This window comes from Sarcophilus harrisii, chromosome 3, assembly GCF_902635505.1.
Source record: "Sarcophilus harrisii chromosome 3, mSarHar1.11, whole genome shotgun sequence".
NCBI lineage: Eukaryota > Metazoa > Chordata > Mammalia > Dasyuromorphia > Dasyuridae > Sarcophilus > Sarcophilus harrisii.
The window spans coordinates 15,100,661-15,113,705 of record NC_045428.1 but is presented as its reverse complement, the minus strand read 5'-3'; the positions used below and the strand labels follow the sequence as shown (position 1 = coordinate 15,113,705).

The 13,045-nt window shown below is 45.4% G+C and overlaps 1 protein-coding gene across 1 annotated transcript; it reads left to right on the top strand.

Annotated features, from left to right (window-relative positions):
• Window positions 1–4,087: 4,087 nt before the first annotated feature.
• Window positions 4,088–11,393, top strand: SSR3 (signal sequence receptor subunit 3). The gene is made up of 5 exons (XM_031957558.1): window positions 4,088–4,333; window positions 5,960–6,086; window positions 9,377–9,475; window positions 10,206–10,337; window positions 11,111–11,393. Exons 1-5 carry the CDS (start codon window positions 4,201–4,203, stop codon window positions 11,175–11,177), a joined length of 558 nt encoding a protein of 185 aa, XP_031813418.1. The 5' UTR covers window positions 4,088–4,200; the 3' UTR covers window positions 11,178–11,393.
• Window positions 11,394–13,045: the final 1,652 nt, after the last annotated feature.

The window sequence follows — 13,045 nt, the reverse complement described above, 5'->3', positions numbered from 1 at the left end:
TAGATAGGTTTCAGTTTCCAAAATCATTTTATTAGTACCCTTAGGCTTATAAACAAACTTTTTTTTCCTGCAACCTATGTGTATTGGGGTTGTCACTAAATTTTTTTTTTACTATGTTTTAATATTGAACTAGAAAAATATTTTTTCTCATAAAATGTAAGCTTTAAAGTCAGAGAATATACCAGAAAAACTTCCTATATGCTTTTGTTTGATTATATTCTTGTAAAGATGAATTTATTAATCCTAAATTAAAATGTACATATATTTTCAAATCTTTGGGGTCTTGGGATATTTGGAGCTTGAAGGGAATTTATATATCACTTTGTCCAACCTTTCATTTTACAGTTTAAGAAAGTCTATTGAACTTAATTCAACAAGCATTTATCAAGTTTTCTAGCTGGAAGGCAGTGTATTAGTCACTGGGGATGCAACAACAAAAACAGGTATAAACTCTGACCTCAAGGATCTTAAATTAAACGGGGGAGAGGAAGAAGGGAGATACACCATATATTTAAATAAATTAAATATATAAAAGGTATACAAAGTCTTGTGCAAAAGGATATTTCCTAGCCCACCTCCCCAAGTGCATTTAATGTAATTATAAAGAAAATGAAATATTTATGTATTAATATGGTGTTAACGCCTCCTAGTGATCCTTTTATGAGATGTAATTGAAATTAATTAAAGATACAATCTCACCGGGGAAAAAAATTGAACTTTGGAGGATTTTTAGTAAACCTAAAAAATAACTTGTAATTTTGAAGGTATAGAGATTCTGGAAGATACCCCTGAAAAAGTTAGGAGGACATTTCTCTCTTTCCCCCTTTCTGTCATTCATGATGTCTAGTAGCAACTGGCCCAGAGGGAGATACCTCATTAGCAGTTTAAGAGTTAATCAATTCAAGAGAGTTTGAGGCACAGTAGAGAGAGCAGAGTTATATATTCCAGATAAATATCCTTAGAGGCAGGCACTTGAGGCCAAAAAAAGCTTTGAGGAAAGGAACCCTTGGCAGCAGAAAAAAGAGCTGACCATGGATCCAAGGAAGAATTATCCCTGGCAATTGAAAGCTTTGGAAAGCAAGAGACCCTGGTTTCTTAACACAGTAATTCTTCAAGCAGAGATGCTGTAATTAAAGGGGTTGCATAAAGACTGGATGATGAGAAAAGCTGCTTTCAGGCCCCACTCGGCCAGGTGAGTTTCTCCTGTGTCTGTCTCATTACTATCATCTATAAATTTGTTCTTACTTTTCTCAGACACTGAGCATTTGTGGGGGGATTTATCTCATGCTTATATGGGGGTGATTGCCTACCTACTGTTTTTCACTGTGCCATCTTTAAAAATGCCTTTCTTTGCTAAGACCTGATTATATCTACTGTCTTATGATTCAGAGGAACCTCACTAGTAGGGGCTAATGCGCAATGATTCATGGCATTAATCCTGTATCCTAAGGAAGCAAGGGATCTCTGGGAGGACAGTTCACATGGGAGTGTTAAGAATTTTAAGAATGAAAGAGAAAGATGATTAACAACTGAGATATTTAGAAATCATCATTGCATCTAAAGCCTCTGAGCTGGGTTTTGAATGAAACTAGAGAAACTATAGGATATATGCAAGGAGAGAGTACATTCTGTACATGGGGCCAGATCCTCCCAAGCAGGGAAGTAGAGGATGTAAAGCTATTTAGAGGAACAATAGATAAGCAAATTTACTTGAAATAAGTAAGTGAGAGATGGTGTAAGTTGAAATAAATATATATAGACCCAAAGATCACATTGGAAGGTATTAAATATTAAAATATTCACTGCAGCATTTGGTATAGTAGACCTGGAAATAAAATAAGTGCCCATCAGTTGAGGAATGACAACAATCGGGGGCACACAAATGAGTGGAAGAGAGAAAAGAAAGGAAAGAAAGAAGGAAGGAAGGGAGGAAAGGAAGAAGGAAAGAAAGGAAGAAGGAAAGAATAAAGAAGGGAAGGAAGCAAAGAAAAAAGGAAGAAAGGAAGGAAAAAAAGAAGGAAGGAAGGAAAGGAGGAAGGCAAGGAGAGAAAGAAGGAGGGAGGGCAGGAGGAAGGGAGGAACTGTTTCCCAATTGGAATTGGCCAGTTGGATCCCCACCCAATAGGGCAGCTATTCACAGGTTACTTGTCTTTTATTCTGGGAAAGGATCATGACATCAAGGAAGGAAGATATGGAAAATGAAACAGTTAAGTAAGCAAAATTAGGAAAACAAAACACTATGACAACAAAAGTATAAACAGAAAAAAAAAAAACACCCAACAAAATGAAATAGAATATTTTGTAACTAAAATGACTAAGCCAGTTTCTGGAGAGGAGGTGAGAAAACCTACCATATTCCCTTCAGTGCAGGCACAGAAAGAACATGTACTATCAGACACAGAGAATATGTTCCTTCTGTTGAACTGATATTTTTCTTTCTTTTTAAAGTCTTTTGTACGAGGGAAGACTCAATGGGCTAGCTGGCAGTGGGGAAGAATTATAATGTAATCCAAAAAGAAAAGGCATAACTTAAAAATACATAAGACTGGAGAGGTAAGGGGGGGGGGCAGATTGGGGAGGGCTTTCCGCTGGAGTTCGTACCAGCTTAGAGAGCTTAGATTAATTTTCAGTGTGAGCATTGACATCTCAGCAGTCACCAAGGACACACATCAGGACTCTGATTATTGTTTTGTTGATTACCGAGACTTAAGGAAGTGATGGAGACAAAGCTAATCATGTCAGTGAAACTTACAAGGGTGGGGGACTTTCCAGAGGGACGTTGCTAAACATTTACCAGCTTTTCGTAGGGGGCTAAGGAAACTGACCAGCAGGGAAGAGAGGACTCTGCCAAGATTGCACAATGAAGCCCAGCGGCAAAATGACCGTCAAAATTATGAACACGGCCATGAAAACAAATGCTTGTTCATGCTTTCTTGGGGGGGGGGGGGGGGCAGGGGCTAATTAATGCCGGGAGTCAGAGTTCACTAACCCTTGCCTACCCCGAATGGAATTTTAATATTGAAGTTATTAAACTGACTGGAAGGGAATGACGTCCACATCGTTCATCATCCCCTCCATGATGAAGACTGGGAAAGGAAATGTATCACCAGCATTTCATTGCAGTGCCTGGTATACAGCAAGTGCTTAATAAATGTTGACTGAACGAATTGAATGAGATGAGGAAACTGAGGCAGAGGGGCTTAAGTGTGCTGTACCCAGGGCCATAAAAAGTATCTGAGGTTAAATGTGAATTCGGGTCTTCTTGACGCCAAGCCCAGCTCTCTACCCACAATGCAACTCACCGTAGATGGAAAAATATTGCAAATATATTTACATGTTTATACACAGCATAAACACGTCGATAAATGCAAATATACAAATGGTTAAAAGTTATATTTAATATATATTATGTACATATGTAATTATATATTACTAAATATTAAAACAAATATATAACATAAAAGTAATATTAATAAACAGATGGAAATGGATACAAGGCAATGTCAAGATATAATTATATGCGTACAAAATTAAAATATATGTAAATACATATCATAAAAATAATGTTAATAAGTTTGTTTTATGTATTATATATAATAATATATATTATATGTATATAATATATATTATAAGCAGTTTATTAACTAAATAGTTAAATAGAGGCTAATGGGGAAGAAGGGATACAGGCTGAGTGAATGAATGAATGAATGAATGCTTGCATGCGAGGGCAGAACAAAAGAACCAAGGAAGGACTCCTCCCTCTGGTCTTACTTCAGTTTTCACTCCTCTTCACCCCCTCCTTCGGAGAATTTCCATGTCGGTGTCTGTGTCACTTTTTGTCAATAAAGTTTGAGGACTTAAAAAAAAAAGCCGCAAGCACCTCCTTCCTCCCCCTGCGTCACAACCGCTCGCCGCCACGTCGCCGCTCCGCGGCAGCAGACCCGGAACTGAACGTCCTCGTCGCGCTCACACGTCACGGCGCGAAGACGGGCATCCTCGCCTGCCAATCACCGCGCAGAGCTCGCTCCGGGGGGCGGCGGCCGTCCCGCCCCGATCTGCGCTGACGGGTCGCTCCGGGGTACGGCGGCCGCGAGGGGCGTGGCGCGCGCCTTCCTCTCCCCGCCTCGCGCTCGCCGGGGCTGCGGCGCATCCGAGCGGGCCCGCTTTGTGACTGACTCCTCTGTGTCCGCCTTCCCGGACATGGCTCCCAAGGGCGGCCTCAAGCAGCAGTCCGAGGAGGACCTGCTCCTCCAGGACTTCAGCCGCAACCTCTCGGCCAAGTCGTCGGCGCTCTTCTTCGGGAACGCCTTCATCGTCTCCGCCATCCCCATCTGTGAGTGGGCCCCCCGACGGCGGCGGGCGGCCCGGGGGGGGGGGGGGGGGGGGGGGGGGGGGGGGGGGGGGGGGGGGGGGGGGCGTGCGCGCACCAGGCGCTCCGGCAGGGGGCCCCCTCCCGGGACTCGGGCCGCTCGGCACCGGCCGCCCGCGTGTCCCACCCTGGGACCCCAGGGCTTCGGCCGCGCTGGCGCGGGCCCCGGGGGCTGGCGGGGAGCCGAGGGAGGCCCGGTTAGAAACGGCCCCGCGAAGAGGAACGGGGGCGTGGCTGTGTCTCCCTGGCCCGCGCTCCGCCAGACGGAGCCTTTGGGGGCTGCGGACGTCCGGAGCTGGGCTGGGGGGGGGAGGAGAGCAGCAGGTGGGGCTGGGGGGTGGGAAGAGGCTGATTTAACTTGTACCTACTATGTGCCAGCCTAGAGATCCAGGCAGAGGCAGAGATCCTGCCTGCAAGCAGCGTCTCCCATTTATGGCGAAGAAACGGAGGCCCAGGCCCAGAGGGTTCCTCATCCAGGCACATGCAGTAGGGGCTCAATGTTTGCACCTCTCCCAGGACACATGCAGTAGGGGCTCAATGTTTGCACCTCTCCCAGGACACATGCAGTAGGAGCTCAATGCTTGCACCTCTCCCAGGACACATGCAGTAGGGGCTCAATGCTTGCACCTCTCCCAGGACACATGCAGTAGGGGCTCAATGTTTGTTCCTCATCCAGGCACATGCAGTAGGAGCTCAATGCTTGCACCTCTCCCAGGACACATGCAGTAGGGGCTCAATGTTTGTTCCTCATCCAGGCACATGCAGTAGGAGCTCAATGTTTGCACCTCTCCCAGGACACATGCAGTAGGGGCTCAATGCTTGCTCCTCACCCAGGACACATGCAGTAGGGGCTCCGTGCTTATTCCTTGGCCCAGTTGTTGAAGAGCACTGGCCCGGAGGAGCCTTCTGCCCCCACTTTGATGTTGGGACTTTGGATCACGTTCCCAGAAGCTTTAGATGTCTTACTGGAATGATTCATCCTGGGTCCAGAGAGGCCGTGATGGCTGAGGCTGGTGGTCCCAGCCCTGCCGGGCGGTTGGGAATATCACTCATCTCGGCAGAGTCTCACAGGGAGGCGGGGAGCGAGCGGCCTGGTGTCTTGTCCACCCATCAGCTCTCTGGTGACTGGGGCTCAAGCCTCATGATCACTATCTTGTGCTATTTAGGACCAAGTAAAAACTTTCATCAGATGCTGTTCTGTGACTGACTGGATCGAGTTTTTAATCTCTACTGCTGTCCTTAAAATCCTCCACTTTAGACCCCATCCCATAAGAAAAAGTCTCCCATGGGGATAAGCCCGGGGACCGAGGTAATGGTCATAGATGGAGGCACCAGGCCAGATGACTGAGAAAACATCATCCAGAAACACTCGCACAATGCATGGTGCTGAATGTACCGCCATGTAAAAATAAAAAATTATTTTTCAAAGTTCTCCAAATTAAGTGTAAAAGAAAATTTAAAAACTTACAGGTGATGTTTTTGGTAAGTTCATAGCATCCGTATTTTTTGTGTTAAGGCAGCTCGATGCCTCCGTGGTCTGTGTCTGGAGAGCGAGTCACAGGCAGTCACAGCGGGCTTTGTGCTTTGCAGGGCTCTACTGGAGGATATGGCACATGGACCTGGTGCAGTCTGCAGTTCTCTACAGCGTCATGACCCTGGTCAGCACCTACTTGGTAGCTTTTGCGTACAAGAACGTCAAGTTTGTTCTTAAACACAAGTGAGTAATTTAAAAAAAAAAAAAATCTATTAAAGTAGATTCTTTTTAACCATGAAAAGCTTCTTAGGATGTTTTCCCCCAGCAGTCTTTCATTTCTGTCGGCATACTCATTTTGAATTAGTTGTAGGTATTGTTGAAAATCTGACCCAAGATTGTGAGACGTCTAAATACCACTCTGGGGATCATTCCACGGCTGGGTTAGAGTCTCACAATACTCTTTCTTACAGTGTAAGACTTTTCAGAAAGACCAGGCCCTCCAGAAACCATGAGCACTTTCAGAGGGGCCCTCCCCCAAGAGATAAAATACCTACTTTCTGACATAATTATTGTATTTTTTCTGTGTAAAAGACATTCTCATAAGAGAAATGGCAGAATGGGAAAGAATTGCTGCCTTTGTTTATTGACTCTTCTAACATTTTCACTTAGGAAAAATGAAAGGAATTATTATTTCTCTTAAAACAGTGGTCTCAGTGGACTTTTTTTTTTTTGGGGGGGGGGTTAAAAACAAAGTTAGCTCTCCTTAAGGCTCTCTTGTTTGCTGGGTTCTCATCGGCTCTCCCAGGCAATTGTCATAGAACATCAGGGTGGTCCCTCACCCTCTATTTCCTGATCTCTGAAATAAGGAGGAGGTCGGACAGCTCGGGTTCCAAGGTCTCTGCCAACCCAGGCTGGTGAATTGATGAATCTAATGGACTTGTCCCCGCTCCTTTAGCCACAGATCCTGGGAGATCTGGCGGCTGCTTCTCTCTGGGCCTTGCCCTCCCTTTCCTTTTGTGTCACCACTGCTAGTATGTGAACAGACCTTCATTCCTTCAACCCTGGGTCTGACCCAATGTATCCTCCATCAGGCTGTGGGAATCATTTTCTGGCTTGCCATTGGTCTCCTAGCATCTCCCTCTGTTTGCTCACACCCAGGGCATTGGTCAGCTGACTCTGCTGTACCCATCTTCGTTCCATCCTCTCCTTGGTGGCTTGCTAATTCCTGCCATCCACACTTCCTGTCTTCGTGTCAGTTTGTGTCAAGTGTTTCTCTGAGACTTGGCAGGAAACTTAGCTCCAGAAAGGCTTGACTGGAGGCGGGTCACGTAGACAAGCCTTCTGGGAGGCTTTGTGTTGGGGGAGTCCCAGTCCTGGGCTTCATTGCCTCTGTGTGCTGTACGTCCTGAGAGCAGCAGTCGGCTTATTGGAGTCCCCCAGTGTCCAGTGCTTTGGGTTCTCTAGGTGCCCAGCAGCAGCTTGTTGATGAAGTCAGAAGGTCCCCAGCACTTGCAGTGGTGACCGCCTTAATCCAGTTTGGGATTGAATGTCCATTTTGGTCAGGTCAGCAAGTCAGCAAGCCTGTGCTTCCAGTGCCAGGCACCGTGCTAAGCATTTTAGAACCACCTCTGGTGCAGAGGACCGTAACGATTGTGAGGTGGCCTCCTGGGTTAGTTTTGGTTTGTTACAGAACCGTGGAGTTCATGAATCCCCCAAGCTAATTTCCTTGCCCTCAGTAAGCTGAATGTGTGAATCTTTTGGACAGATGGTTGCCTGAAGATTATTGAAGATTCCCCAAGGTTAGGGGTTTTGTAGTCTCTCTCAATACCTATGGACCCTAATGGTTCATAGGATACTTCTCAAGTGAATCTCCCTTTTACCTGATTCTTTTTCTCCCCTTTTACCTGATTCTTTTTCTCCCTTCCTTCCCCTGTTCCCCCCTTTTTTTTTTCCTTTCCTTTTCCTCCCTCCTCCTTCTTTCCTTCCTTCCCTTTTTGCCTCTTTTCTTCCCTCCTAAAATTTAAACTTCTCAGTATTATTTACTTAAAGACAGTAATCTATAACTTTAATTTCCTTTGTTGTTGGGTCATTTCAGTCTTGTGCAAATCTATGTGGCTTCGGGGTCTTCTTGGCCAGGATACTGAAGTTTTTGTCATTTCCTTCTCCAGCTCACTTGACAGATGAGAAATTGAGGTGAAACGGACTTGACCACAGTCCCACATTTAGGAAGTATCTGAGAGAGATGTCTTCCTGGGTTCAGGCCCAGCACTCTGTGCACTATGTTGCTCCCTGGCTGCCCAGCTTAAACTGCCCAGTTCCTTTCACTTTTTGTACTTTAAATCTCTGTGAACTTTATTTTTCCAAATCTTTTTTTGGATGTATAATTCTGACTTTATGCAAAACTTAGAGGACAGATCATTCTCATAGACCTAGAAGGTGAATTCTGGTGTTTTCTACCATGAATTGTATTCAGTTTTGGGTCACCTCTCCATTTCTCCTGGTGCCTCACACCTTCCTGTCCTCCACTCCTTTTCCTCCCTTATTTTTTCCTTTTCGCCAAGTCCATCTTCCTTGTGGTCACATGACTTTGGGTCTTCCAGTGGACGCCATACTGTGCCTTTGTATCCAAACTCCAGTGTAGACCTTGCACATTGATGGAATGACTTGACTTCTATTTTGACTGATTTTTTAATTCATCAAGTTGTTTCGAAGTCACTTTGAATTTTGTTTCTGCCTTTTGTTAGCAGCTTTATTCATCCGAGTCATCAGGCTTTTGTTTTCTTTGCCCTGATGACTGACTGTTGATTTGAGGCTAGCATCCTCTCTTATTTATCCCTACAGTATCTTGTCCCCTTGTTTCAAATCACATTTTGTGTGAGTAGCTATTTGTAAGGTGTGACTGGCGTCTGTGACTAGTCTCCTTTCCCTCTGACCCCATGGCACCTGCAGTGCCCCTCAGCTCTGTGCCCCTCCGCCTTCTTGAGATCGCCATGTGGGGTCCGTTCCCAATGGGTCACTCAGACCAGTGAGGTTATGCTATCTCCCCTTTGTGTGGTAGGTTATAGAAAGGATTACTACATGTATCTGGAAGTGTGCAGGTTGCCCTTTAATTAGTGGCAAGGCAGTGGATTTGTTGGGCCTGTTGTTATTACTAGCCAAATGAGTAGAATTTGAGGTGTCCATTTGCCATTTTAGGTAAAAATAGTAAATGAATTGGTATTGATTGGAGGCTGTGCTTATGGCTTTGCATTATAGACATGTTGACTGTCTAAACCTTGGCACATCTTCTGCCCTTGAAATAACCCAAACCAAATCGTTTTCATGGCTCTGGGAAGCATCGTGGCCCTCCGGTCACCTGGCCTGCTTTGGGCCTAGCGCAGATTGTGTTTTTAGAAGACACATGTGGGGCTCGAGGCCCAGCTCTTTTTTTCTGACGTAGTTTCCTGCTGCTGCCAGGGTTGGCCGAGGACAGCTTGTTTCTGGGAGGGGGCTCTCATCCAGAGCTTGTGCAAGTGTGCGTGTTTCCCCCACAGGGTAGCCCAGAAGAGAGAGGATGCCGTTTCCAAAGAAGTGACGCGGAAACTGTCTGAGGCCGACAACCGAAAGATGTCTCGGAAAGAGAAGGACGAAAGGTTGAGTTTGTGAACTTAACAAACATATAAAGGGTCTTTGGGGCACATGAAAAGGGATGTTTTCAGATTTTAGAACTTGTAACAAAAGGGTGGGGGGACTCAGAGCAGATCACACGGCCCTCTCCCTCCCCTTTTCCTGCCAACTTCTGGTTCAGCTCTTAATGCTAAGAACAGCACGCTGCCAAAAGTGTGAGCGGCAGAAGCAGAAGAGGGATGACAAAGCGACTGTCTGAGACGCCAGATGGTCTGGGGAGGGTTCCCTTGGCCCCTAACTCAGGGACTGCCCCACCCACCCAGCACAGGTGGAGAGGAGTTGTGATCCTCTCCTGCCGGCTGCCCCCCTCTCTCTTCACACTTGGGCTTCTCTCCCCAGCCTCCAGACCTTTGCACAAGCTGCTCCTCCGACCCCAGAGGCCCATCCTCTCACCATTGTTTCCCCTGATTGGCCCAGCCCCCAGCCATAAGGCCTGGTCGCTTTGCTCACACAGGCCTCCAGCCTGTCAGCTCTGTCACTCAGGAGTACAACAGGCTGAGGGGCCTGTCCTCCTCCTGTGGCTCTCTGTGCCCCGGGATGTAAAGCCAGAGCAGGGCCAGGCATCTGGCCAGTGTAGACAGCGCCTCTCTGCCCCATCCCCTAGTCCCTTGGGTCCTGTCCCGTCTGGACTCCCCACCCCCAAAGCCCCGGCATCTCTGCTCGGAGCCATGATGTTGCCGTCTGTTGTGTCTGCAGAATCCTGTGGAAGAAGAATGAAGTGGCCGATTACGAAGCTACGACCTTTTCCATCTTCTACAACAACACCCTGTTCCTGGTCTTGGTCATTGTCGCTTCTTTCTTCATCCTGAAGAACTTTAACCCGACAGTGTATCCTTTGAGCTTGGGGAGAGTCGGCTGGGGGAAGGGCCCCGAGAGGGAAAACTCCTTATCAGAGGTCTTCCTTAGGGAGAGATAGTGGGGCTAGATTAGATGAAGCTCCCTTCCCCCCAGCTCCAGAGTTCCGAATGATAAGGAATCAGAACCAAAGGTAGTCCGGGGAGTCCCAAATCCACAGGCATGTGTGACATGATTTTGAGACCCTTTTTGTTTCATGTATTGGAGCCATTGGGCAGGAGAAGTGTCTTGTCTTGTACTTACCGATTTAGTAAAGGGGAGACTCCTCACAAATTTAGGTTAGACTGTCCTAGGTGGGCCCAGCCAGCCACAGCCTTGTGGGAATGCCCAAAGGGCTCAGAATCCAAGGGCTAGGGGTGCCATGGCTGTCTAAATGATAGCCTGGGGGGCTGTCTGATAGCCTGGGGGCCTGGGGACCACCCTCAGACCTGCCAGCGTGTGTTATTCATGGAGAAGATCAGTTGTCTCTTCCCTTCACACTTGCTGTGGTGCTTAATGAGCTGTTTGTTTCTTAAGATGCACTTCTGTGAATCAGCCACCATGCCTGTGTTCTAGACTCTTTTTAAGGCAGAGGCAGGTTTCTGCTGGTCTTTCTTGTTTCAGGTAAACTTCTGTCTTGGGAACTTTTGTTTCTCTTGTGCCAGGCGCAGATGATAGTGATTAAATGCTCTCTGTGGAGAAGCTCCTTTAGGCTTTGGTATGATTTGAGAGGTTTGTCTTTTTCCTTGACAGTTCATCCTTTTCAGGAACTACATCTTATCCATAAGTGCCTCATCAGGCCTGATTGCCCTGCTGTCTACTGGCTCCAAGTAGATGAAGAAACAGATCCTTCTTTGTAGGGGTGACTGTGGGAGGCAGAAGACACGGAGGAGCTTGGGGAGGGAGACAGACACACAAGAACTGTTTTTTATAGTCAAATTTAACAGGTTTTGTCTGTGTTTTTTTTAAAAAAAAGAAAATGTAAAATAACCTTTGCTTTTTGGGCTCCTTTTGACAGATTGTTAAAATAAAATAAATTGGTCACAAAACTCAGTGTCCCAGAACATTTGTTAAATAGCAAAGAGTACTTTGTAATGTGCTATAATCACATTTGAGCAGAAAATAACTTGTTTCCTTGACCTGTCAGAGGTCACAGTAACCTGAGCAGGTCTGTTGTTTTTATAAAGGCAAGAAATTAATAAACTAGTTCTCTGTGTTCCCAGTAGGAAATTATATATATATATTTTAAACGGCAAATACCAAAATGAAGTTTTTTTTTTCCTTATTTTCGTCAGCATCCTTATTTGTACTTTTATACGAGAGCCCCAAAACTGTCCCAAATTTAGAATTTGAAATACTTCATTTAAAAGGAAGCTTGGATGCTAGAATTTTTCCATAGGGAGAACTTTATTAAAGTTATAATTTCAAAAATTTGTTGTTTAAAGGGGATGCTTACCAACACAGAATTGTCCTGCCAGGTACGTAAGGATATACTATTAAATCCCTAGCTTTTTTGTGATGGCTACATGTTAGGCCCATGTGGTCAGAAACTCGGTCAGCGTGACCGTGTCAACCCTGTTGGTTCAGCTTTCTGGACTTGAAATTTCGTTGACATCCCTGGGGACAAACACGAACACATTTCTCCACGGAATTCCACTGGCCTTTGAAAGTCCAAAAGAAGCCTGTGATCCTCATTAGAGAATTCTGAAAGTAGTCTGGAATAGGGTTCTTGTGGCTTTCTGGACCTTCCAGCACATTTCCAATGGGAGCTGTGTCAGTCTGACCCGCTGGCCGGTAACAGGACAACACAGTCACCGATGTGGATGGTTTCATGTTCTGGTTAGCTTTCACTCACCACATCTGGCAATTCTTCAAAGCTTGAAGTGTGAGTACATCAGAGCAACATAGCTTGTGCATCTGAAATACTCCTTGTAAACTGGGAATTTGAAAAAGAAAAAGCTAAACTTCTTATATATTGACAGCTAGTCAGTACTGGTATAGAAAGAATTGTGGATTTGGAGTCGGGACTTAGGTACAAAGCTTGCTCTGCTAAAATTGTGCCCTTCATTTAACCTTTTTAGAAGTTTTGTTTCCTTATTTGAAAAGTTTGAACTAGATTATAATTTTTTAAGAGCTTTTCTGACCATCATTGTTAGAAGCTGATTTGTCTGTCAGTCACTGAAATTTCTCTTCTGAAAAGAAGACGCCTTGAGGGTTTTTTGGATTTCCTGGTGCCCTCCTCCTTGGCTGTTAATCATTAATTCTCAGTAAAGTTACAGAAAAAAAAAGCACAGAATTCACTGGTGGGGCAACTAAGGTACGTAGGCCCTTTTCCATTCTATGAATTTTCTTTTAAAAAGTTTTTAAAATTGACCCTTTCATGTTCAGAAATGTATCATTCTGCGTCTTGCATCAGCCCATCACCTCTTCTCGGGAGCTGGGGCTCACCCAGGTCCTCAGGGGACATACCCAAGCACTGTTTCTTGAATCAGCATTCCTAATCATCTTTAAGAACTATTCCAGATTGTTCTGTTTCCATTCCCCTCATTCTTTGTCAGTTCAGCCTTCCAATATCATTTCTTACAATGCAAGAATATTCCGTCACACAGTTTCAAAGTTTAAACTTTTAAAAATTCTAAGCTTTTTAAGTTTAAAGTTCTCAGTGCTTAAAATTGCACTAGGCCTTTGGGGACAACTTGTAT

Coding starts and splice junctions, on each gene's coding strand:
- SSR3 (XM_031957558.1), top strand. CDS start 4,201: ATGGCTCCCAAGGGCGGCCTCAAGCAGCAGTCCGAGGAGGACCTGCTC. Junction 4,334..5,959: donor CGTCTCCGCCATCCCCATCT/GTGAGTGGGCCC, acceptor TGTGCTTTGCAG/GGCTCTACTGGAGGATATGG. Junction 6,087..9,376: donor AAGTTTGTTCTTAAACACAA/GTGAGTAATTTA, acceptor TTTCCCCCACAG/GGTAGCCCAGAAGAGAGAGG.